Source organism: Falco cherrug, chromosome 3, assembly GCF_023634085.1.
Source record: "Falco cherrug isolate bFalChe1 chromosome 3, bFalChe1.pri, whole genome shotgun sequence".
In the NCBI taxonomy this organism is placed as follows: domain Eukaryota; kingdom Metazoa; phylum Chordata; class Aves; order Falconiformes; family Falconidae; genus Falco; species Falco cherrug.
This window is the reverse complement of record NC_073699.1, coordinates 26,595,735-26,619,188: the sequence shown is the minus strand read 5'-3', so window position 1 is coordinate 26,619,188 and position 23,454 is coordinate 26,595,735. Positions and strand designations below refer to the sequence as shown.

At 42.0% G+C, this 23,454-nt stretch overlaps 1 protein-coding gene across 5 annotated transcripts in view; it reads left to right on the top strand.

The window, feature by feature from the left end:
* The window catches only part of OXR1 (oxidation resistance 1), a 290,219-nt gene that overhangs the window by 97,117 nt on the left and 169,648 nt on the right, over nt 1–23,454 (top strand). For 3 of the 5 annotated variants that reach the window (XM_055704450.1, XM_055704447.1, XM_055704444.1), the window contains exon 1: nt 22,004–22,104. The exons of the other annotated variants lie outside the window; for them this stretch is intronic. In XM_055704450.1, the coding sequence (XP_055560425.1) occupies nt 22,019–22,104 (86 nt within the window). In that variant the 5' untranslated portion in view covers nt 22,004–22,018. Of the gene's footprint in view, nt 1–22,003; nt 22,105–23,454 lie in introns of those variants that run through there. 5 annotated transcript variants of the gene reach the window in all.

The window sequence follows — 23,454 nt, the reverse complement described above, 5'->3', positions numbered from 1 at the left end:
TTCTGTATCTGTGTGGGCAGTAGGAATGCACATAGAAAGAAAATGTACATTAGGAGCAGAGCTGGAGGGGTCTTTAGCAAGAATGAGCTAATGCAGAGAAACTTACTTCTATGCACTGATTATATATTTGTTTGAATCTTTTCGTTGTTAGCCCTAATAGGGTCATCTCTGTTTGGGATGATGACACTCGTTACCTTAGTAACTCGTTTGAATTTACATTTCTGCTGTGAGCAATTTTCTGTTGTGCTGAGGAATAAATGTCCTTATGTGTCAGGTACATTGGAAATTCAGTAAGGAACAGTTCCTTACATCTGTTGTGCTTCTCAAACCTGTAACTACATGGGAGGAATGTGGAAAGTACAGACTATAAGTTCTGTGTTTCCTGGCAAAACTATTAGCAAAATATTACTGAACTAGGGGTAGGTATATCTGAAACTGCTACTGCTGTGGCTACTTCTCATTAGGAAAAAAAAATCTTTTTTCTCAAGAGTCCAACATAAGAAAAGAATATATGCAAACTTGAAATGAGTGTTGTGATAGAAATCTATTCATAGGGCCTTTGCAAGTAGATCTCCTACTTCTTTGAACTACCTGGATTTCTGTGATGTGCAAAACAGGGTGCCTGAGCAATACTTTGCTCTAGAAGCCAGCTGCTAAACCTCCACTGCTGGAATTTTCCTTCTTGTCGCTGGTTCTTTGTGTTGGCCAAGGATACTTTGTCCAGCTTTTATACATGAATTCTCAGATTTGATTGAAATCTAGCAGCTTGTTATCCCTTTGTAATTAAACTGGTTTTATGTGGTAGTCTGTGACAAAAGGCTGTAACCAGTGTTTGGTCTTTTTCCTTCGGGGAGACCCTTCAAACACAAAATGCTGTAGGAGATCCATGGTAACCAGCTCTTCACAGCATCACAGCCTCCCCTGTTCTGCAGGGACATGTTGGTTGGGCAAGAGTGAGTTACATCTGAAAGGTGGAGTTTTGTAGGAGAAGAGGTGCTGCATTAGTGCAATAAAATGCATGAATTGCCAGTGTCAGAGGAGGGCAGTAACAGAGGTTAATGTACTCAAATCTGACATATTTGTGTGTACAGACATAAGGTCTGGATATAGATCCTAAGATGGAAAGGAGTCCACATCTACTGGTGAAATGTGTGAATACGGCCTGCATTTCTAGAGCGTTGCTCTTATCTGTTGCCTGGGCCACATGGAAATTGTCAGAACAGCTACAGCCTTTTAATTAACAGCCTGTGAAGGAAGGTCTACATATGTTTATTTTTAAATTAATAAGGTTTAAAAGAAACCAGGAATCTGCTATGATTGCATGCAAATAAAGAGGTGCTTATTTCGATGTCTATATGCTTCTAGCCACACAAGTGCCATGCTGACATAGACCTAGGATTTCCAAGTTGAGTTTTCTGAACAATGGCAATTTCATTTTGCCATGTGTTTCTGCTTTGTGCTGGAATAGATCCAAAACCTTCAAAGCAGCATCACAAAATGAAATTGTGTGAAAGTATCTGTTTTCAGATTGGAAAGCTTATTTTTTTTTTTATTTGGCATCTTCCTTTGTAGGTGACAGAAGTGTACCATGAGTGACAAAAACGTATCATACAGAAACCTTTCCACTGAAGTTGATACATCCCAGTGAAACATTTCAGCCTTGATGAAACAGCATAATTCTGTGGAAAAAAACCCCAACACCCAAAACATTTTGTCAAGTTTTGACAAGATCTAGTTTCTTTTCAGAGAAGTCTCAGAGTAAATGGATTAATTCAAGCTGTTTGCTTCTCTTTTTATTCTTAATAGGACTATTTTGCCATAAAGATTTTTTTTTCCAAAATATACCATAGCTTCCAGCCTTCTGAGACCAGTGTTCATCTAGCACTGCCTGCTAGGTGATATAAAAAATGACAGGCCTGGAACCAAATGTGTCATTGAAAACTAGCATGAACAAAAATGTCAGTCGGAAGTGATAGCTAGAAAAGCTAAAGGTCTCCCTAGGAGCCATTATCATTTGTCTTTTTCTAATTTGGCAGTGGATGCTAGCGAAGTCTGCTTCCTCATGTTCCTCAGACTACAGACCTATCAAACTGACATGCTAGTTCAAGTGCATGCTGGAAAGGTATACATAACTTAGGTGCAGGTGCTAGCGCTGATCAGCCTCCAGCCTGGTGGTTTGAAACGTGAAGAGTTGGAAGCAGGCTGACTTTCAGAGATGAAGAGCACACTGGAAAAAATAATCACCTGAGATGCTTGGTCCCTTCCACTGCAGAGGATTTTTCCCTTATACTTAATGAGGTTTGCATGAAATTTTGAACGTTGTCATAGTCCGGAAATGTGGTTTTGAGAGTGATTATGTCAACTTTGTTCTGCAGTAAGTAAACCATGTATTTAGTATTGACCAAGCAGAATATATTTTTAGGACTTTCAAAGTCAATAGGAATAATGTGTTACCTGGCACAAGATTGTGGGTACTTGATTCGATGAAAGGCCTATGAGCCTACTCCTGTCCCACATGCCTGTGAGGTTCTCTGGATGAGACAGCTGTCATCTGCCTTTGTGAGCTCCCAGAAGACTGCATCTATCTCTTCAGCAAATGTGGGCAGCAGCAAGGATTAGTCGAAATAGTTCTTGAGACTGAGAAATACCACTTGAGAATTACAAATACTGAAGAAGGAAGCATGGCCCCATCCTACCCATGGGCATGGCCTGTGGATGAAGTGAAGACAGCTTGCGGGTGAAGGCGTATCATCCTTTCCCTCCCAGCTATTAGGATGTTACATCCAAGGTCTTCCCCACTTGTGCCAGCGTGGCTGTACCGTAGGCCAATTAACTTTTCTCATCTGCGCTGACTGAAATCTAGTGCCATCAGCGTGAGGGCTTGAAGGGATGCCTGGGAACATTAATTTGCAGGTCCAATAATTATTATTGTCAAGTGAGTGTCATCTTTGCAAATTACAGCAGCAGGCTGTATCTTCACTATATGCTGTTAAGGTTTCTCACTTCATGGCAACCTCCCAAAACTGTGTAAGACTTTCACTGGGGTGGAAGCAGTATCAGATGTGATGTTCTAGGACAGGCCTTGCTAGCAGAATGGATTCTGAGGAATGGAAGCAAATAATCTGTGTACGTGCAATTTTATTAGCCCTCCACCGTCAGGTAGAGGAATTTGTGATAGTCTGAACCGAACAAAGCTTCTGCACACCTTTTCTGTTTAGATCTGCTTGAACAGAGCTACTGCAACTTGCAGAGTTTCTAGCCATCGTTCTTAGCATAGTCTGAACAACCTGACATAGGACAGATAAACTGAAACCTGTGTTAGCATGTAGGTGTAATGATATTTTCTTTATTCACTTATAGATGTTTCTGTTACAGTCTTTCACGTGCAAGAAGTATATGAGTGGATGCTTCTTGATCCCTCTTGGGGATGTGACTTCCTTCCGGGAGTGTGTACGTGAGGTGACACTGAGTACTTGGTGATGTTTTGGGCGTTCAGTTGCATTGGCATGTGCAGTCTGTTGCACGTTACAATTCTGTTGCTGCAAACGTTCCTTCCGTACTCACAGGAGCACTGGGTCCAACTGGCTGTGGCTTGTCAGCTGACAAACTAACTGCTGCTTTAATAATGTTGTAGTGTTTTATTTCACACGGCTGGTTTGAAAATACGAGGTGATACATGCACGGAAATTATTATTTCTGCATTGATCAGCCTATTTAAAGGAAAGAAGTCATTGCAAGCCATGGGCAAATGCCAGCAAGCTGACTTACTGTTAGCAAAAGTAAACAAGCAAAAAGCTGGCAGCCTGTATGTGAGGCCAAAATGTGTTTTGGCTTTTATGGATAAACCTGACTCGGGGTGAAGTCCAGCTTACTGTAAGAGAAAGTTTTATATGGCTGTGTGGCGCAGGGTCGGTATTGCATCCCCGGCTGCCGGGCGCCGCCGTACCGCCGCCCGGTGAACGCCGCCTCGCCCGGCCGGGGCCGGGGCCGGGGCCGGCCGGCAGGTGGCAGCCCCGCTCGCCCAGCTGCCGTCCCGGTGCGCCCCCACGGCTCGGCCTCACGCCGAAAGGATGCTGAGATCTGGGGGAAGGTTTCTGCCCCAGCTGCAGTTCCAGGCTGGCTCTCTGCTTCCCGTCCGTTCTTGTCCGGCTGTATGAAATGCTTTACAAGCCGCACGTAGCCGTGTTTCAGAAAGAAAAACACCCAAACCAACCCAAACCAACCCCCCCGTCTGCCTCCTTGTGATGTGGTGCCTTTGCTGACTGTGGGTGCAGCGCAGCCAGCCTCTGGCGGCAGCCAGCCAGAGAAGGGTGACGGTGTGGGGGACAGAATCCTTTCACAGGGTTATAGGACCGCTTGCAGTGAAGCAGCACACAAAATAAATGGTTCCTCTGGGTAGGAGCTGTGATTTGCTGCCTGTGTGCTGCCTTGACCGCAGGCGGAGCCAAGCCCTGCCCTGGCTGCTGTCCTCTGCCACCAGATTCCTGGCTTTGGAGGTAACACATATGGCACTCTGCTCCAGCTCTGAGCGGCTCCTGTAGTGCCACGGAGGGCACAACGATAGCATAGGCAAGAGGCTGGCCTGAGGTGTTCTGCTTCTTGATTTTTTTACCTCTTTGGAGGTGACTGGGCTGTCTACAAGATTGCATAAAGGCTGGAAAGATGGGTGGGCAGAAGAGTCTGTCTTGGAAAACTATAGTTGTGAATACGTAGCATGGCTATCAAAAAGTAATGTTTAATTATCATTGGCCTCTTGATAAGAAAAGGTACTCCGTAGGTTGCAATTCATTGAGCATATCTGTAATGGCGTGAAAATTTTGCTCATTCTCCTTTCTTAAAGTGCAAATATGTTCATTTACTGAAACTTCTGTATATAGAAGGTGAATAACTTTTTGTTTAAATTTGAAGTAGACTATTATGTATGTTCAGAGAGGTGGTAGGTGCCCCATCGCTGGAAACATTCAGGGTTGGGCTGGACAGCGCTTTGAGCAACGTGATCTAGTTGAAGATATAGGGGGGTTGGACTAGGTGAGGTTTAAAAGTCCCTTCCAACCCAAACGGTTCTATGGTTCTGTGATTCTGTGATCATACTCCTAGACTTTTTGGGTGTGGAAATGTATGTGTACCTGCAGTAGACTTTGAGAGCTTAATGACAGATGACTATCCTGAAAGGATCATCCAATGCTTTGACTTGGGAGTGACTTGCAGAGGGTGACTCCTCCTGTGAAACTGCAGTATTTTTAATAACCCTCATGAAGCAGACAGGACTTGTGTTTCAACGATCCAAACCCCATGGTGGAATATTATAGCCTTGCAAATCTCTGCTCTCTGAAGAGCTCCTGATTTTAATAACAACTGTCCAAGATGTGTTTGCTCCTCCCAGCCTGGACAGAAAGCAGAATGCCAGTAACACAAAGTATCTTCCCTTCTCCTCTGGAGGTATTCTTTTTTCCCCTTCCTCCCTCTGCCCCCCACTTTGTGTCATGGGCATCCTGTAGGGCTTTCCTCTTCTCTGAAAAATGCAGCTTTTTGCACCAGGAGAAGCTACAGTGGCCCCTTTTCAGCAAAATCTCTGTACAGTCGAGGTGCTGTGGGTGTGCCAGGCCCCTGTGTGTAACTCCCAACAGTTTTCTGTTTCACAGACCTCTCTGAAGGTATTTGGACATATATATCTAAAGTCTTCAGGTGATTTCAAGGAGATTAACATGATTTTACAGTTTGTCCTTAAAGTTGTAAATAAGATTCAAAACCCCAGATTTTCATGTGTCTTAAACCAACTAGTGGGGGTGGGGGTGTGGGTGCCCGGGTGCTGGCGCTGGCTCTGTGAGGAGAGGCCGGGGCTGCCCCGTGCTGGTTCCAGGTGCTTCCAGCTGGCTCCAATGGCCCCACTGCAGGGCATGGCTGAGCCCCTGGGACAAGGTGGCGGTGCCTCTGTGGTAACAGCTAAGAAAGTGAAAAAAATCCTGGAGGAGGTAGAAGAGTGAGGAGTGAGCTGAGCCTGGGAAGGAGGAGGGGTTGGAGAAGGTGCTTTTAAGTTTGTTTTTATTCTTTACTATCCTACTTTGTTATTAATTGTCAATAAAATTAATTTCCCCAAGTTGGGTCTGTTTTGTCCATGACAGTCATTGGTGAGCCATCTCCCTGTCCTTACCTAGACCCATAAGCTTTTGCATCTTATTTTCTCTCCCTGTCCTGCTGAGGTGGGAGAATGCGATCAGCTAGGTGGGCACTTTGCAGCCAGCCAGGGTCAACCCACCACACACAAACATTGCTTTACTGCAGGTGCCATTAAGAAGACCAGATTTTTAAACAAAATTTTTGGAAGGGAGATTTAAAAAAAAATAAAAGAAAACCCCTATGTCTAGCATCACTTGTTCTATCTAGGCTCAACACTAAGAATTTAACTCTTGTCTGTATAGAAAGCATTAAACAAGTTTAATTTTCAGAATGAAGAAAAAAAAAAAGCAAAGCACTATGTTCTTCATGGTGCATGTTGTTTATTTTGATAGTCTATTGAGGACCAGCTTTAGAAACTTTTTTGGGATTTTGGTTCATGGGTTGTAAGTAAAGCTGCTGTGTTTCATGGTCCATTACTTAACTTGCCTCAAGAATGGATAAATACATCACTAAAACCTGGTACCATGTCTAATGCAAATACAACTTGTCAGGCCAGCGCATCAGAGTTGATCTTCATATCAGGCATGAGAACACAGTCACTTCGGACAAACAATATTCCCATGCAGTTGGTTTGACTTGATGTAAGATGTTTGCTTTGATGAGACAGAGACTCTACTGTATCTTATCCTTCCAGCTTTACATGAAGAAAAAATGTGAGAATTTTCTCAGTTGCTAATATTGTGTTGTTCCTTTGTTTTCTCTGGCTTTAGTGTTCAGAAATAGTTTCCTATATACCCCCTGCAGGAACCTAAATAATGGTTTAGTGACTGGGATGAGTAAAATAATTATTTGCTCTGTTTACTTAACTGAGCATTTATAAGAAATTATGCTGTTTAGAAAATTGCATATAACATCAAAGTCCGGATTTGCTTCCACAAAATCCTATTACATTCCAGGCGTCAAATTGAAAAAAAGAGCATCCGTTGCCCTCCACGTGGTGGTGGTTTTGGTTTTTTTTTCTTCCCCTGCATGTGATCTGTATAGAATCAGTGAAAGCATTAGGAAAAGAGGTATGTATGCACGTCAGCATATAGATGCACAGACCATATGCATGCACATTAGCTGTAGACCGCTGATTTTATTAAAGGAGTTCTTACTTTGTTTTATTATGGCTGTTTTCCTTTCCCGTCTACCTTCCTCTACCCTCCTTCCCCCTCCCAGAAAGCTAAGTTTTGACTTAGTGTGTCATTCTGGAAAAAGAAAATCCATGGAGTGTCTTACACTGACAATTAAGAATGCAAACAATATCATAAGCTATTTCTTCAGATACAGATGTTTGATCTTCTCACAACTCCTAATTTTAATTTTGTGGCCATTTGAGGAAAGTTCTGCTTTATGAGCATTTCTGACAAAAGCAATCTAATCCCCAATGCACAGCATCTGCTCATGTGATCTCTGTGCCTGAATCCAGAGAACTGCACAGTGCTTGGCACACACAGTCACATTCATTCACATCACACATTTTTGGGACCTCACTCTGCTGTCAAATTTCCCTTGGCTTCCCCCTTCCTCAGCAGAAAGATTAAATCACTCTCAGTCAGGTAAAGTCAAATTAATGGGTAGGCAGATGCTGTAACTATCTCTTCAAGTGTAGATATAGATAGCACTTAGGGGCATGGTTTAGTCGTGGACTTGGCAGTGTTAGGTTTACAGTTGGACTCAATGATCTTAAAGATCCTTTCCAGCTTAAATAATTCTATGATTCTGTCATTCCATTTCTCAACATTTGAACAAATTTACAGAGGCTGAGCTGTATGTGATGTGCTAGGATATAAATATATGCATGTGTGATAACAAAAACTAGTTATCCCACAGATGTGAATACTTGAAATACAGACTTGGTGCCTGGACAGTGGAAAATAATATGCTTTTTATGGGGAATGAGGGGCTCTCCCAACATATGTTTGCTGTAGGAATTTATTACATTGTACCCTTTTAAGATGTTGAAGTGAAGAAGGAAAGAAAATTGCTTTAATAACAGCCTGACCCCAATTTTACCAGGATTCCTGAAGGAAAGGGAGTTATTTATCTGAACCTATTTCTAAACAGATATTAAGATCATTTTCCCTAAGTGATTTAAACTTGTTTCTAATCCTCTGACAACCTTAATCAACAAGTTTAAAATGTTGTTAAAAATCTATTTAAGGCTTATTACTTTGATCTTATTGCCAGTAATTGAAAGGCACAATTCTTAGTGAAATCAGTGCAAAATAACTTTGTTCACCCACCATCATATAAGAGCATGCAAACAATATAAAAACACGTTGCAGGGAATATGTATCTGTTGTGTTGTTTTACGGTGTTGTATTTGTTTACACAGGAGGCTCTCTAATGCTGTGTTGAAATTAATCAGAAGAATCTGTGCTGCAGCAGCATCCTTGAATGGGTACCCAGCCTAGAAGGTGCCCACTGGGGCCCTTCATCATGCCCTGACCCAGATTTCAAGGAGCTGTGTGTCCTCCAGGCCATGCTGTCCTGGGCAAGAGTCTCTGAGCATTCCTGCCTTTCTGCAGCCGCTCTCCTGTGATTTCCCCTGGCAATCTGTATTTTGCACTCTGGGTTGGGAAAGGGGAGAGGGAGCCTAGCTGCAGTGGGGGAGCACAACTGCACTGCAGTGCCATCATGCTGCCAGCAGCACTAGGCAGCCCTGACCCCCACAGAGATGCAGCTGCTGTCTTAACAGGGCTTGCTATCCTCAGCCTTCTTCAGGGGGTGCGTGAACCTGTTTCTCTTGAACCTCTTCATGGCCATGCCATCCTTGGTGGCTGCTTTGGTCAGAGGGCTCTTTCTTGGTCAGGAGTGGCTGCTGCTGGTGCAATCCCTGCAGATCTCTGCCGAGCACTGCTGGTGTTGCCCTCTTCTGAGGATGCTATCAAAAGACAGAAGAGTACAGGTGAAGCTTCCCGTGCTAAGATTGTCCCCTTCCTAGCAGATGGAGGCAGTTGTCATGCCTGATCTGGCATGATGCTGTGTTATGTATGTAAGAAAGAACAGTGTACCTTGCTAGTGCCAGTGACTTCTATTATGGTATGCAATACAAGAGAACTAGGGAAGGCAGTGTGATTGTGCAAGCTAAGCTGCCTGGTTATGCTTTGATAGACTTAAAGTGATTTATGCAGAGATATTATGGTTCTTACAGCTCCCTGTCAGCAGCAGCCTGAAGGACCCTCTTTTCTTGTTTTGCTTGGACTGTTCTGAGCAGGTCCCAAGGCTACCAGAAAAGTTAGGTATCAGGTGGTGAAAGGATTAGTTCTCAGTGACACTCGGGGAGACACAGCAACAGGTTGACAATGATGGTAAACTGATGGGGTCTCTGCTTTCGAGGTCTCCCTGACATTTGGTAGAGCTTTGTACTGTTGGACTTTCCTTAGCAACTAAGCATGATTCATGCAAACACGTCTGCCATGACAAGTCCCTGATAGATTCTGTGTACTCCCCAGAACTCCTGCCCTTTGGAAGTGAATGGGTTATTATTTCAGTTTACATTGGTCTCAGTATATTTCTCAGTGATTCCTCTATTATTCTGAGTTTGTTTGGTTGTACTTTTTGCATACTGGTTTTAAAAGGATGGGGATGCAACCACCATGTAGCTTTGTATTTCTGGTTCCTCTGGACCCCCCTCCAAAGATCAAAAGGGGAATGAATCTAAAGTTCCGAAGTCACTTAATATTAACATAATTAAATTCTCAGTGTGACTGCAATTTTAGGCTGAGACTAAATGTTCAGAAAAGTATTTGTAGAAAGATTTTCTGTTGCTGAGTTGCTGATTCAGGTTTTACTTGTTTGTGCTTGTGCTGTCAATGACAGGTCTGACCTCTTAATACCTTACATCTTCCAGATCTTTTACCTGAGGACCTAGTGTTTCCCTTACTGGGTTCATCTGGGCATCTTTAACCTAATTAGTTCCCTGATAGCAGAGGTGCCTCAGGCACTGGTAGTGTCTTGCTCATTCCTGTTGGCTATTTACATTTTTAGTTTTTCTTTTAGTGTCTTTAACAGGAATACTTGAATTAAGTAACATCAAGCCTAAAAGTTGAAAATTCTGATGAAAGAAACAGGAACTTGGTCTAAGTGGTCTGGTAGTATTTTGTCTAGTGGCTGAAGTCTGAGGCTCCTTTCCATGAAGATAGATAGCTTTGAAGGAAGAGGGGACCATTTCTGCATGCGAGGCATGTTCTGTGCATCTTGCTTTTCTCTCAGGGTTGTGGATGATATTTTTAAAGGCTGAATCTGTCACTTCATATCACATTGCATTGTTTTTCAAGGTCTGAGGAGCTGGCGCTTCTCAAATAGCCAAGAGTGTAGACTGACTCCAGAGACGCCCGGATGCAAGCATTGTCCATGCAGCAAAATGGAGCTTGTCCTAGGGTTCGAGCTCCTTTTTTATGTCATACTGAAATACAGAGCAATGTGTCCTTCCTGCATGTGAACAGAGCTGTTTAACTCACTCTTGTCCAGATGTGCCTAATTTGTTTGAAAATGGATCTTGTAAACTCATATCTGGATCATGTATTCCTTTTGGGTAGAGCAGTAGGAAGGTCTGGCAGTGAACCTACAGAGTTTGTTGGGCCCTGCATTACAGGTTTTAGCCTTTATTGGCCAACTTGACACTATGACTGTTGACAGCTTCTAGATTGAGCACTGGCTGTCTTCCCCTTCTGAGCTCCTCATTGTCCCAAATGAGGACTCAAAACATACCATTATGCCTTCTCGCCCACATGGCTTTTCTTCCTTCTCAAATAACGAAGGTCTGGGTGGGATCATTGCTTTATGGCTCAGTCTTCAACTAGAGAACACCATGAAGCTTCAAAGTTCTTCTTGGCCCACCAGCTTAGACATAGTGACAGGCTGCATATTAAGTTAGACTTCAAAACAAGACAGATGCATGGTTCTTAGTGGTTGCAGAAGGGAAAGGTGGTGATGGAATTACTCCTTAGAGATCACTGAAGATTTTATCTAGTTTGTAGTGTGTTGACGCCGTGTCAGATATTTCTCTGGTGGTTGTTATTTCGCTTTGTTATGCCTAGAAACACTGGGAAAAAGGAACAATAGCTGAGATGTTTTTCTGTCATTTTATGTGTACTTGAAAGATGAACAATTTGGACACACATTTAGCAGCTAAAGGGAAAGCACTGTACTGTATGCTGGAAAAGGCAAGTCATGTGTTCCATGGTGATGGAAATGGTTCTTTCAAGTAGAAAATGTAAGCTGTGTAAATTCAGCTGTAGTAGTTTGTTAACCAGCAGATGTATCCACCCTAGGCTTCTGCTTGAGCAGTGCAGAAGAATCTGGGATGCATAATTGTTACCAGTGCTGGAACACAAAATCTTAATAATGATTTTTACCATGTAACTCAAAGTTAACATTTTTATTTCAAATGATGCTTTCCAAAGGCAGCTTTATGTTCAAAGTACTTAATTAATTTGTGTTTCTATAATTCATCATGCTTACTTTGAGTAAGGAATAGCCTAAAGCTGTGTTTCCTCATGTATTGAAATCCCCATATGGAAGTATTATATCAAGTAAAGTGAAACTACTTTAACTTGCTTTTTTAGCTATTTCAGCTATATCAACAATTCAGCAAAGATACAAACCTGAAAAATTGGTGCACTGCTAGCTTCATCTGTCTGTATTGTTGTGGAAAACTTCCAAGCAGATTTTTCAGGTTTGCTTTGGCAAGCGGTTACCAGTGGGATGGATGGTTGCTGTACATAGCAAAGTTTTGGCAATAGAGTTTTGTTTGTTTAATCAGTCTTTACCAAAAACAGGCAGAGAAGGGTGGCAAAGCTGCTCAGAGGTATGGCTTGACCTCCATACAAGGAGTAAGCAGGGACTGTTCAGTTTGAGAATGCACACGTGCACACACACACCATATCTGTAGAGCATCCATTAAATTTAGCTGTCAATAGTTTTGAATTGTCACTGGATGCTACAGGGACACACAGGTTCTTTTAGGGATCCTTGGCAGAATGAGGACTGGCCACATGGTTGTAGTTATAATTAGAGCTTTATTATTGTATTAAAATTTTAATAATCACCATCGGTTATAGTTAGCTACAGTTTCTAGCTGTTAGCGTAGCTCGGTATTACAGAGTATTCTTAGCAATTGTCATAGCTTTCAGTTAAATAGAATTTCTAGTAATCAGTGTAGCTTTCTTACTATCTAGAGTTTTTTAGTTACCCGGGCCCTCAGAAGATTGGATCAAATTCTTAATATTCAGTGTGTGATACAATATCCATAATCTAGATGAGGACTTTACCTAAAACAACATGAGTCACTGACTCAGTCTTGGAGAAAGCAGGTGATGGTAGGGGTGTCCCAGACCCCTGGGGGATCATGGGGTTTGCCATCCAGCAGCAGTTCTGGTCTGTGTCCTACTTAGGATTTGCAGCTGCTTGAATTTATAGGCAGTAGCACACGTGCTGGTATGCTTCCCACTTCTCTGATGGGTGTCACCACATCCTGGCGACAATGCCTGGTTGGCAGATGGCTTTGTCGCAATGCTGACAGGGGGTTTGTCTGTTCCATAATGGGGGTCATCATATCCTGGTGACAACCACAGTGTTGAAAAGGGGAAGAGAGAAAGGCATGATGTGTGATCAGCATGCTCACCTATTACAGCTGTTTGTCTTAGAAAATAAGACTGGGTTATGCTAACCGTATTACCGGGGTCAGGAACAGGGTGTACCAGACGCAGAAACAGAGTAAGTTATTTTCCACCTAAACCAAAGTAAATTGCCACAGGTTCCCACAGAGGCCAAAAGCATAACTAGGTTGAAAAAGGCATCAAACACAGTGGTCCAGATGTACTCTCTTTGATCTATTCAGCAAGTTCCTAAGCTGCCAGTTTTTGGAAGGATAAATACAGAAGGATAATATGTTTGCCTTTTCTTTTATGCTCTTTCTGTAAGTTGCAGTTTTTGGCTACTATTTGGAATAGGATTGAGAAGAGAAAAACAGTTGTTCTGGGCAGTGTTGCAGTTCCTGTACTGTCACAGTTACACTGGGTACGTAAACTGCAGGGGAAATGGTATTTAAAACACACACACACAAAAAAAAGGGAAAAAAAAAGAACCCCCCATTTGTTACGTTATTGCAGATGTATCTGCTTACCTGGGCTGTGCCTGCCTGCCTCTTTCTAAGGCTTTGCATGAAATTAGGAAGGTCCATGTAATATTGATGAGCCTGTGCAGTGATTATGATGAGGAACACAGGATCACTGCTGGCTCTCTCTGACACCATGATTTACAGTGACTTCCTGGAGGATAAGACTGGCATTTTTGTAGCCATTATAAATGCTGTTGAGTTTTGAGTGCTCATCTGCAAATGCTTGATCAAAAATATAAGCATAACAACAAATACCTATTTGCATGCTGTTGGATGTGTGGAATAACAAAATGCCAATTACAGTGCTGTTCAATATTAATGCTTGGAAATAATTCTGCTGAAGGTAGCAATGTATTTAGACATTTTGCAAGTGGACAGTCTGAACTGCGCATGCGCCTCTTTCTTACAGCAATATGTGTGCCATACATCGCAGAGTTTGCATAATTCATGGCAGCAAGCTGTATAACTGCGCTCTTACGAAATTTGCATGAAAATCAAGATTTTTGGTATTCAGGAAACTGTGGGCATATGTGGAGTATCCAAGAGCTTTTACGTGTAGTTGCTTTGTGTGTAGTTTGCAATCAAGTAAGGCATAGATCTTCTACAGTGATTTGAGATCATTTTAAGGAGATTTACAGTAGCTGTCTGTAGAATCTTTTACACCAGTATTGATAATTATTCATGTGGTTTCATAATGCTAAAAGTTACTTTTGTTCTGCATTTTGTTTCCTAAACATTTTAATGTGTTTTCTTTGAAAATTTTATCCTGCAGAGAGTAGCAAGCAGTAAAGCAGGTGTAATGTGCTCTTGTAAAGGTTTGAAATTACCAGTGTTCACCATGTGCAAGTATCCTGGGAATTGAAGGTACTGCTGTTTCTAAATCCTGATGCCAGTTAGCCTCTGATTTAATGAGGAGAGAAGGAAAATTGCTGGTACTGAAAAGTGCATTAAGATGTAAAAGAGCTTTTTATGCTTCTGAAGGATTGTTTTTATAGCACTTTTTTGCTTTTCTGTTCAGGCACTGAAAATACTGCTATTCTAGACTGGTATTTCCTCTGCTTTAAAATTGTTTTGGTTTTTAATTGAAGCTTTTTCAAAATTACAGAAAACACAAGGGGTGAAGAGATACTTTAAAAATAGCATTATTTCTAAAACAGAGCTGTCCAAGACTTTGGTTGCTCAACAGCAGAAAACAGAAAAGAGAAAAGTGAGATGACTCTTGATTTTCAGTGAGGTGTTTTCCTTGTGTCAGAGAGGATCTAACCCAGGCAGCTGTCCGGGTCAGACCATTTAAATCAACTGTGGTCAGGAGAGTTGAATGTCAGCAGGTTTTGGATCAGGCCCTCAGGGCAGATAAAACCTCAAAAGTACTTAGTTGTTAAGCCGGTGGGTTTTTTTTCTTCTTTCTTTTTTTTTTTCTTTACTGCTTTAAAGATGTTATGTGTATTAGATTTTATCTAATGACCTTCTTGTAAAATTTTAATTTGTTCATGTATCCAAATAGCTATTATATTACTTTTGTTCATACATATTCAGATTACTAGAGCAAAATGAGGTTTCAGCACAAGTGCCATTTTCAGTCCTTACTAGTGCTGTGAACCATCACATTTGTAGCTGATTTGTAATGTTGGGCTATGAAAATTTCCATGACCGTCTTCTATGTTTGGTTTGGTTTTTTTTTTTTTTTTTACATTTAATTAGTGAATTTAACTACAAGAGCAAAAGAAGAAAAGCTAGAATCAGATGAAGTTATATACTTTTTCCTTGTTTTGCCTAATTTACAGTCAGAGATTAATTATTGCAGGTGTAAGAGTTGGTATGTTAGTGCCCAAAGAAAATACTGTAATATTCTACTGTATTTTGTCTCCATGCCTTGTTTGTCTACAAGGCCATTTTTGAGTGCCTTTGTAACAACAGAGGCAGTGGCAGGTTTTTATATGAATACCATCCTGTGCATCCATCATGACAAAATCTGAACACATTCAAACATTTCTCCTAAAGGGGTCACAGTGGGACATAAACATGAAATGGTCAAGCAATGTTTTTGATCAGGGGTGCCATCTTTGAGGAAAGTCTGTGCAAAAGTAGCCCAGAAAATCAGGGAACTGGAAGACTGAGCTGTGAGGTGAGGCTAGCATTGTGCCGAAGGTGGACACCCAAATGCTGTATGATGGTTCCTGTTCCTGTGTCCCCCATACTCCTGGCCTGACTGTCTTTCAATGTCAGTGTCACACATGAAGGATGTGGCGGACATGGCTTCCCACTCTGTGTCCAGTTACTTCTTTGTTTTCTTTCCACCATTGTTATAAAGTGCTTAAATAAGACACTACACGTCTTGGAAAACATTAGAAAGCCCAAGCCCCACTTAGTAATTGAGAAATGGACTATGTGAACCCAACTGGTAGCAGAGCAGAGGTGAAACAGATCAGATAAAACAGTATTTAGTGGACACCTATTTTATTGCTCTGGATTTATCCTTCTGGACAAGGCTGACTTTACCAAATGCATGGCTGTGAAATTAGCACAGAACATTAACAAGAAGGAAAACTACAACCTGGAGGCAAGGATAAATCCCCAGCTGCATTAGGAGAGTGAGCACAATGTATTTTGTAATTTAAAACATTTAATGAGAAATTAATTCGTTCTTATTCCGTGTGCTCCCTGAGATACGAAGCTCCCCAAAGCTCAGGATGTGATGCAGGCAGTATGTTTTCCGAAGCCACATCTGCTTCATGGTCACCAGAATGTGCTGCAGGACTGCTTGCTGCCTGGCTGCTGTCAGTACCTACAAAGCTTTTTATAGCCAGCTGTAGACTTGTGATGGTGAGTAGCTTGTTGGTGTGAGACAGTCTGCTGGTTGTAGACAGAGAAATATGCAAACTGATCTGCATGTCTGTGTTTTGCATAGACTGAAGAAATGTCTCAGCAAACAAAACAAAGTACAAACATCCAGCTCTGTGAAGAAAGGCTGCAGTAAAGTTCTTTTCCACAGGAGCTGTGACTAAGAGTTGCCTGAGTGTCCAGAAGGAGTGGGGAGGAAGGAAGCATCTTGTGATCCAGCAAGATACAAAGGTTGAATTGAGTCAAGATGGGAGGAGTGCTTGACCTTGCTTCACCTCCTGGCTTATCTGTAGGGTTTTTTTCCATTATCTCTATTCATTGAGGTTGTCTGTGCCACTTATCTGTGGCATCAGCAGTGATATGGCACAGGAGATGGCCCACAAAGCAGCATGGTCCCTATCCCATACTCTGTGTAAACACAGTCTGTAGAGGAATTATAGAGGAATGAAGGCAGGTTAACATTGAGAATATACAGCCCTGGGCTGGCTTCAGGGGCGGTGGGCTGGCTGATGTAGATAATGTGCAGCTGTGGCTGGTTCCTGCTAAGTAGTTAAATAGCTCTGAGGGGTATAGAAGAGGAGTACCTGATGAAGAGAGACCTGGAAGAAGCAGAGGGAGGAGAGAGAGTGCCCTGGATGTAGGAGAGACAAAGAGAGGCCCCAGGAAAAGAAGGGGGCCTAGATGAGGAGTGCCTGGCTGGAAGAGGAGCCCAAAGGAGGAAGACTTCAGATGCAGCAGAGGCAAGAAGCAGGGTGGACTGGCCTGAAGAGGATTAAGAAACAGCACAGACAGTAGATGGACTTTCAAAACCTTGTGGGGGATTGGTGGCTGTGCCGGGGCAAAGTGTGGGAACTACTTATTGAAGTTAACCTGGTATGGGATGGTAAAAAAAGCCTTGTTGTAGTCAGCTAGTTTTGATAGTGCTAGGACAACAGTCTTCAAGAGAAATGTCTGCAAAATCCACGTAGCATTCATGCCAGTGATGTTGGAGGAAGTCTTACTGTCCTGTCTGTTGAGTGTCTCCCACATCATGTTGTCACCACGGACGTGTGTTGACACCACACACGCTTGTATGTTAAAAACCTGGCTGAGCAGAGGTCGTCCTGGCTAGGCTCTGCTTATTCACAAGTCTTAGGAGAAATGGCTGAGTGAGCTGGGGTTGTTTGGCTGGAGAAAAGGAGGCTGAGGGGAGACCTTATTGCTCCCTACAGCTACCTGAAAGGAGGTTGTAGCAAGGTGGGTGTCAGCCTCTTCTCCCAAGTAACAGGCAATAGTGAAAGGGTTAGAGCTCCAAAACCAAGGGAGATTTTGTAAATACTTTAGGTATTTAGTTGAACAAAAGAGGATCCAGATGGTTGTAAGATAAGGAGTGGGAGTAAGTTAAGGGGACACCTGGATAATCTCATGGTAGACAGCTCAATCTTGAGAAGGGATGCACAGACCACAGAGATGAAAGTTACAACAGAATGGCCTTGAAGGATAGGGTCTACTGATCCCAGAACTGAGTTTGTGCAGAAGTAAATGTCAATCAGCGGGCATAGTGAAGAAGACTACAAGCCTTCATCTGAAGACCCCGAAGACCACCACGAAAGATGACTGTGCATGTGGACCAGATATTTGCATATGTTAATGAGTTCCAGGAAATCTTGTGTATATGTGAATGAGTTCTCAGAAATTTTACGACTACGTATAACTTCATGATATATAGTCTCTAAAAGTTTGCCAGACTGGGGGGTGTGCTTATGGTAGAACTATCCCTGGTGCTACCCCAGCGCTGCAATAAAGAATACCTTACCTAGTAACAGTCTGCTGTTATTGAGTGTTATTATATCGGACTCCTTATCCAGCCACACCTAGCCTCCAACTTCGGTGAGGTTAGAAAGCAAGGGGGTCGGGATGCTGCTGTTCTTAGTATCAATAGGACAAGACGAAATGGCCTTCGGTTGTGCCAGGGGAGGTTTAGATTACATATTAAGAAAAAGGTTTTTTCACCAAAGGGTGGCCAAATATTGGAACTGGCTGCCTAGGGAAGTGGTTGAGTCACCATCCCTGGGAGTATCTAGAAGATGTGTAGATGTGGCACTTAGGGACATGGTTTAGTGGTGGACTTGGCAGTGTTAGGTTTACAGTTGGCCTTGATGGTCAGCAAGGTCCTTTCCAACCTAAATGATTCTATGATCTGCAGCTGTGCATGAGCTTGCTGCTCAGATCTGTTCCTGCTGCACTTCTGAAGCTCGCACAGAGCCCTCAGCTGTGCATGAGTTTTGTTGAACCTGTGTAGTCTGGATATCAGACAGGAACAGGCTCAAGCAAAGGTTTTGCCTGTATGGCATTTTGCCTAAATCTGACTTGGATCTCAGCTTTGAAGTGTAAGGTTGGGATATTTCTTTCTTGCCTTATGGCAAAGATGATAAAAAACTTCAGTGATGACAAGGCTCTCTAAAAGGCAGATTAGTTGTGATTTTTATAAAATCTGATGCATGTTGTACTGAGAAAATACTAAGGAACAGGTACGTGTGTGTTAGTTGTATGTGTAACAGGCAAGATGCATGTCATTGGACTTCTTGTGTGGGAAGAAAAAAATACCTGTCCTAATTTATAAAAAACCTAAAGTAAGCATGGATGGAGGACCTGACAGCTGACCTCATTAGAGAGAGGCTGACTGTAATGAAATGTCTTCCAGCAAATTAACTAGTTTGTTGAAACTAAAAGAGCCTCATCTTATGGCTGGGTGTTAAGGAGAAATACTTCTCTGCAATATTACTTAAAGCACAGTTCTGGAAAATAGAGATACAAGCAAAGAATTTAATAACAGTATCAATATTATGTTCATACATCTGCTACAGATAAGGTATGAGTCGGTATCAATAGAAATGCAAATTATTAGTTAAAGGTGTTATTTAAATGTAAAATACTGCTAGCCCTGGTTTATATTCTCATTTTTAGATTAGATTTTTATCTTGGATTAGATTTTGTCAGCTCTGCAGATTGTCCACATTTCTGCTAGTAGAAACAGGTTGCAATTAATTGCTCCTCTTCTATTACAAGTGCAAAAACCTTCCCCCAATTTTCTTTTGTTTTTGTCTTTCTAGCATTGCTGTTTCAGTCAGCCATCATCTGATTTAAGCTCATTTTAGTATATACAAATCTTTTATTTTTGACAGTTGCCAACAGCAGAGAGATTGCTGCCCATTTATTAAAATGGACACATGATTTGAAATGCCTTGATTTCAGATGTCAGTAGATTTGTGGAATAAACAGTTCCATTTTAAAAGCATGTTAGGTTGAGAGATTTTTGGGTAGAAGACTTGCTGTCAGATTCTAGGTTTGCAACATTATTGAACATGTGGCTTTGATCTTCTTTTAAAGATTAAATCTTGAAAATAACAAACCAAGTAGTGCATTAATAGTGTTAGACTAGTGTATTTTATTAAAGCAGAACAAGAAGTGTGGTAAACCAGCATAATCCACTAGTCTACAGGGATGACTTCATAAGGTGATCAAGGGAAAATTTATGGCCAATATTTCAAGTCAGGCTTCATGAAGGAAAAGATTTATCAAACATGCCAGTAATATAATTATCTCTTGCTCAAACACAATGACAGAAGATTGTAAAATTTTAGGATATTAACACCACTCGTCTTGCTGTAGTAATGAAATACTTTAACTTAAGAAGAAAAAAAACAACCAAAAATCTAAATCCCTTGATTATGCTATGCAACAAGCAGAATCTCCCATCACAGGTATTTCTTTTTTAAGAGGTAGGAATACCAGTTATCATGCAGCTCTGTAGTATACTGTCTCAAATTCAGAGCAAAACAAAATGATTTCTGTGTGCAATTTTCCATGATGGTGAATTAGAGAAAATTCTTAACCCTGTCTCTGAATCCTAAATAAAATCAGCATTGTGGGAGTGTGTGCCTCTGCCATCTCCACCACTGGTATGGTGTTCAGGAAGGCTAATCAGTCTTGCAAATTTTTATTTTGGTCATGGGGCAGACGATTCAAGTGGAAGCTAAAGGAGATGGCCAGCTCGTTGTATGGTGGGCACTACGTAATGACCAGCTATCAACTACCAGCTGGGTTGGTCAGGAAGTGTCCCTTTTAGAAAAATATTCGTTATGAATTAAAGTAGTTCAAAATTTTGCTGTCCCCCCAACTGAAAGATACGGTGTTTGTGATCTTCCTTTCAGTGGAAAGGAAGACAAATTCATGTAACACAGACTATGAGAGCTCTGTGGTGAATTAGCACATCTCAGCAGCAGAGAAAAAAAACTCCTTTAAATAGCTGGTGCTGCTTGAAAGGTGAATATTTAACCACATCTTCATGTGTGACATAGATTGCTATGCAGAGAACATGCTCTTTAGACCTTTTATAAATCTGAGCAAATCCATGCATTCTTGGGTGCTTTGGAGTAGAGAGGACTAGAATCTGGTTTGCAGTTGTTCATTCTCCAAGGTTGTTTAGTCCTATTTAAACCAGTGGGCATACCGAGTTCAGCGCCCCAAATTCTAACTCATATATAGTGTATCCCTGTAGAAGATTTGCTCAAATTAATGTAGCTTAAATATGCATATGACCCAGCTTTTAAACTAATTACAGAGAAAATAAGTTGAAATACATAATCAGATCTTTGCATGAAGTACTGTAAGAAAGCTTTGCAAAAATTCCCCTGAGAAGAAAAAGTCAGGAAAGGTTTTATGTAGTGCTTTCCAGTCCCTTTAATCTTAAGGAAAAGTTATTTTTCTTATAATGACAAAACTGTGCAAATTGTAACTAATTATGGTATGATTAGTTTGTCTTCATTCGGCTTTTATGGAGGGTTGGCGGGAGGAGGTTTATCTTGGGGTGTGCTGTGCATTTGCTTTGCTTTGCCTCCTTTTCTAGGGGATAGGAAAAGAAGGTTTAGAGTAAGCCTCAGCGAGACTATCCAGTGAGTAGAAAGAATGATCGCTTCCACATAGCATAAAAAATTATTTATCTCTTTGTTTTATCTCCTGCGGGTTGTTGGGACTGTGCCGAGTGCAGACCAGCAGAGACCAGGAGTGGCTGGTAGTGGATGGTATGATGCAACTTTCTTCTTCTGCTCTTGGTACCCAAGCAAGTTAAGTAGAGGAACCAAAGACATTAATGAATGTATCACTGTGCGTGGTAGATAAATTGTGCTCCTCTAATTATGCTGAGGGGACTAAGAAACAACCTTCCTCTGGGTAATTTGGGCATAATTTTGTCAATCCCATAGTCCTGTCAGCCATAGTTGTGTCTTTGCTCTAAAATGGCAGTGCTTGAGGTGCCATTTTTGCAAGTGTAATGTCAAGACAAACCAGATCAGGTTTTCTATTTGTTTGAACAGTCCACGTTTCTTTATAAAACTATCTGCTTTATATTTAAAAGGTCTTTGTTAGCAAGTGGTGTACATTGATAAAATGATGAAGGGAAAAGCCAAGTCACTTTGATTTTAATGCTCAACTAGCTGCTCTCAGAAGTTAATACATTAGCTATCACTTCCCTGCACCTTCAAAGAACAGTATTTAAACCTTCCTGACATTTTTTCCTAACATCTTCCTTAACTGCAGGTAATTTATAAACCTCTAAACAAGTATGAGTCATCCTGCTTTTAAACTCAGTGACTCTTCTGCACTGAACAAATAGCGCTAGCCAGGAAAGGAAGTTTCTCTTCAAAGAGAAGCTGAAAATGTTTTTAGATTTATGCTGTCATCCTCTACCTCAGCAAAGCCAAGCTTGCGTATGTATGCGCCTTGGATGCATTTTATGTTCTCTGGTGTTTTAAGCACATCTATGTGTGAACTGATTGTTGTAACAAAGATGCCACGTATCTGGAATAAGTAGGGCTGGGCTCATTACTTGATAAAGCCCTTAGGAAGGAGCTGATGGCCTTGCTGCATTCCCAGCTGGAACTTGTGGTAGAGCTGACCTCCCGGCAGAGGAAAGGTAAGAAGGAGGATTTATCTTGGAGGTAAGTCCTTAAACCTTCCTGTCACTGATGGAAAAAAGTTGGAATTTTGCAGATCTACCTGGTCCTGGCTGGCATAATGTATCACTGAGCTTTCTGGACACATATGTTTGTCACTGTGCAAGTTTTATAGCAGTCCTGGTTTCAGCTGGGATAGAGTTAATTTTCCTCTCAGTAGCTGGTGCAGTGCTGTGTTTTGGATGTGGTGTGAGAGCAATGTTGATAGCACACTGATGGTTTCAGTTGTTGTTCCCTCATGTTTATACTAAGTCAGGGACCTTTCAGTTCCTCAGTCCTTGCCAGCAAGAGGGCTGGGGGTGCACAAAAAATTGGGAGGGGACACAGCCAGGCCAGCTGACCTGAACTAGCCAAAGAGGTATTCCATACCATGGGATGCCATGCTCGGTATATGAACTAGGGAGAGTGGGGTGGGTTGGCCGGGGCCTGTGGATCGTTGCTCGGGAGCTAGCTGGGCATCGGTTAGTGGGTGGTGAGCAATTGTATTGTGCATCACTTGTTTTCTTTTCTCTCTTCCCTTTGGATTTCATTTCTCCCCCCTTCTCCCTCACTTTCATTAGGACTGTTATTAATGTGGGGTTTTTTTAAAGTTTTATTTCGGTTATTAAATTGTTCTTCTCCCAACCCCTGAGTTTTACATTCCTTTCTGATTCTCCTCCCCATCCCTCTGGGTGAGGGGCAGTGAGCGAGCGGCTGCGTGGGGATTGGTTACCGACTGGGGTTAAACCAAGGCAACAGCCTTGTTTGTGTGTCTGCGGTTGAGGTTGGTCAGCACTGTTGTGCTGTCATGGTGTTATTCTCCTATCCAGAACAAGCAGTGATGCCACTTGTTCTTGAAGTTGTAACTCTGCGTGTAAGGCATATATTTATATCAGCAGCTCTTTAGTTTTGAAGTCACTGACAGTAGATGATGAAAGAAACTCCAGGAGCCTACTGCTGAATGTGGTGAGAAATTGGGATCAGATCATTGTTCTTAAACATACTTCTCAGTCCAGCTGTGCTGCAGGATTTTATAAGTATGTTTGGTACCGTGTTATTAGCCGAGCCAGGCAGAGGAGGAGCCACTGATGCTGAGCAACAAAGAACTAAGAACATGCTGTAATGTACGTTGTAGCCTGCCAGCATATCCCCAGTATGTCTCTGATCAGAACTTAAACCTCTGTTAGTTTGAAAGTCCTTGAAAGGCCTTGCCTGAGTTGTCCAGTTGGATGTGCAATGCCAAGTGGTGGTGGATCCGTGTCTATCTCCTCTCCTGCAGCTGGCCTGAGGCACTCTGGCCTTTGGGAAACTGTGTAGAAAACCGTGCACTGTTGAAGCACACTATGGGTGTAGGGA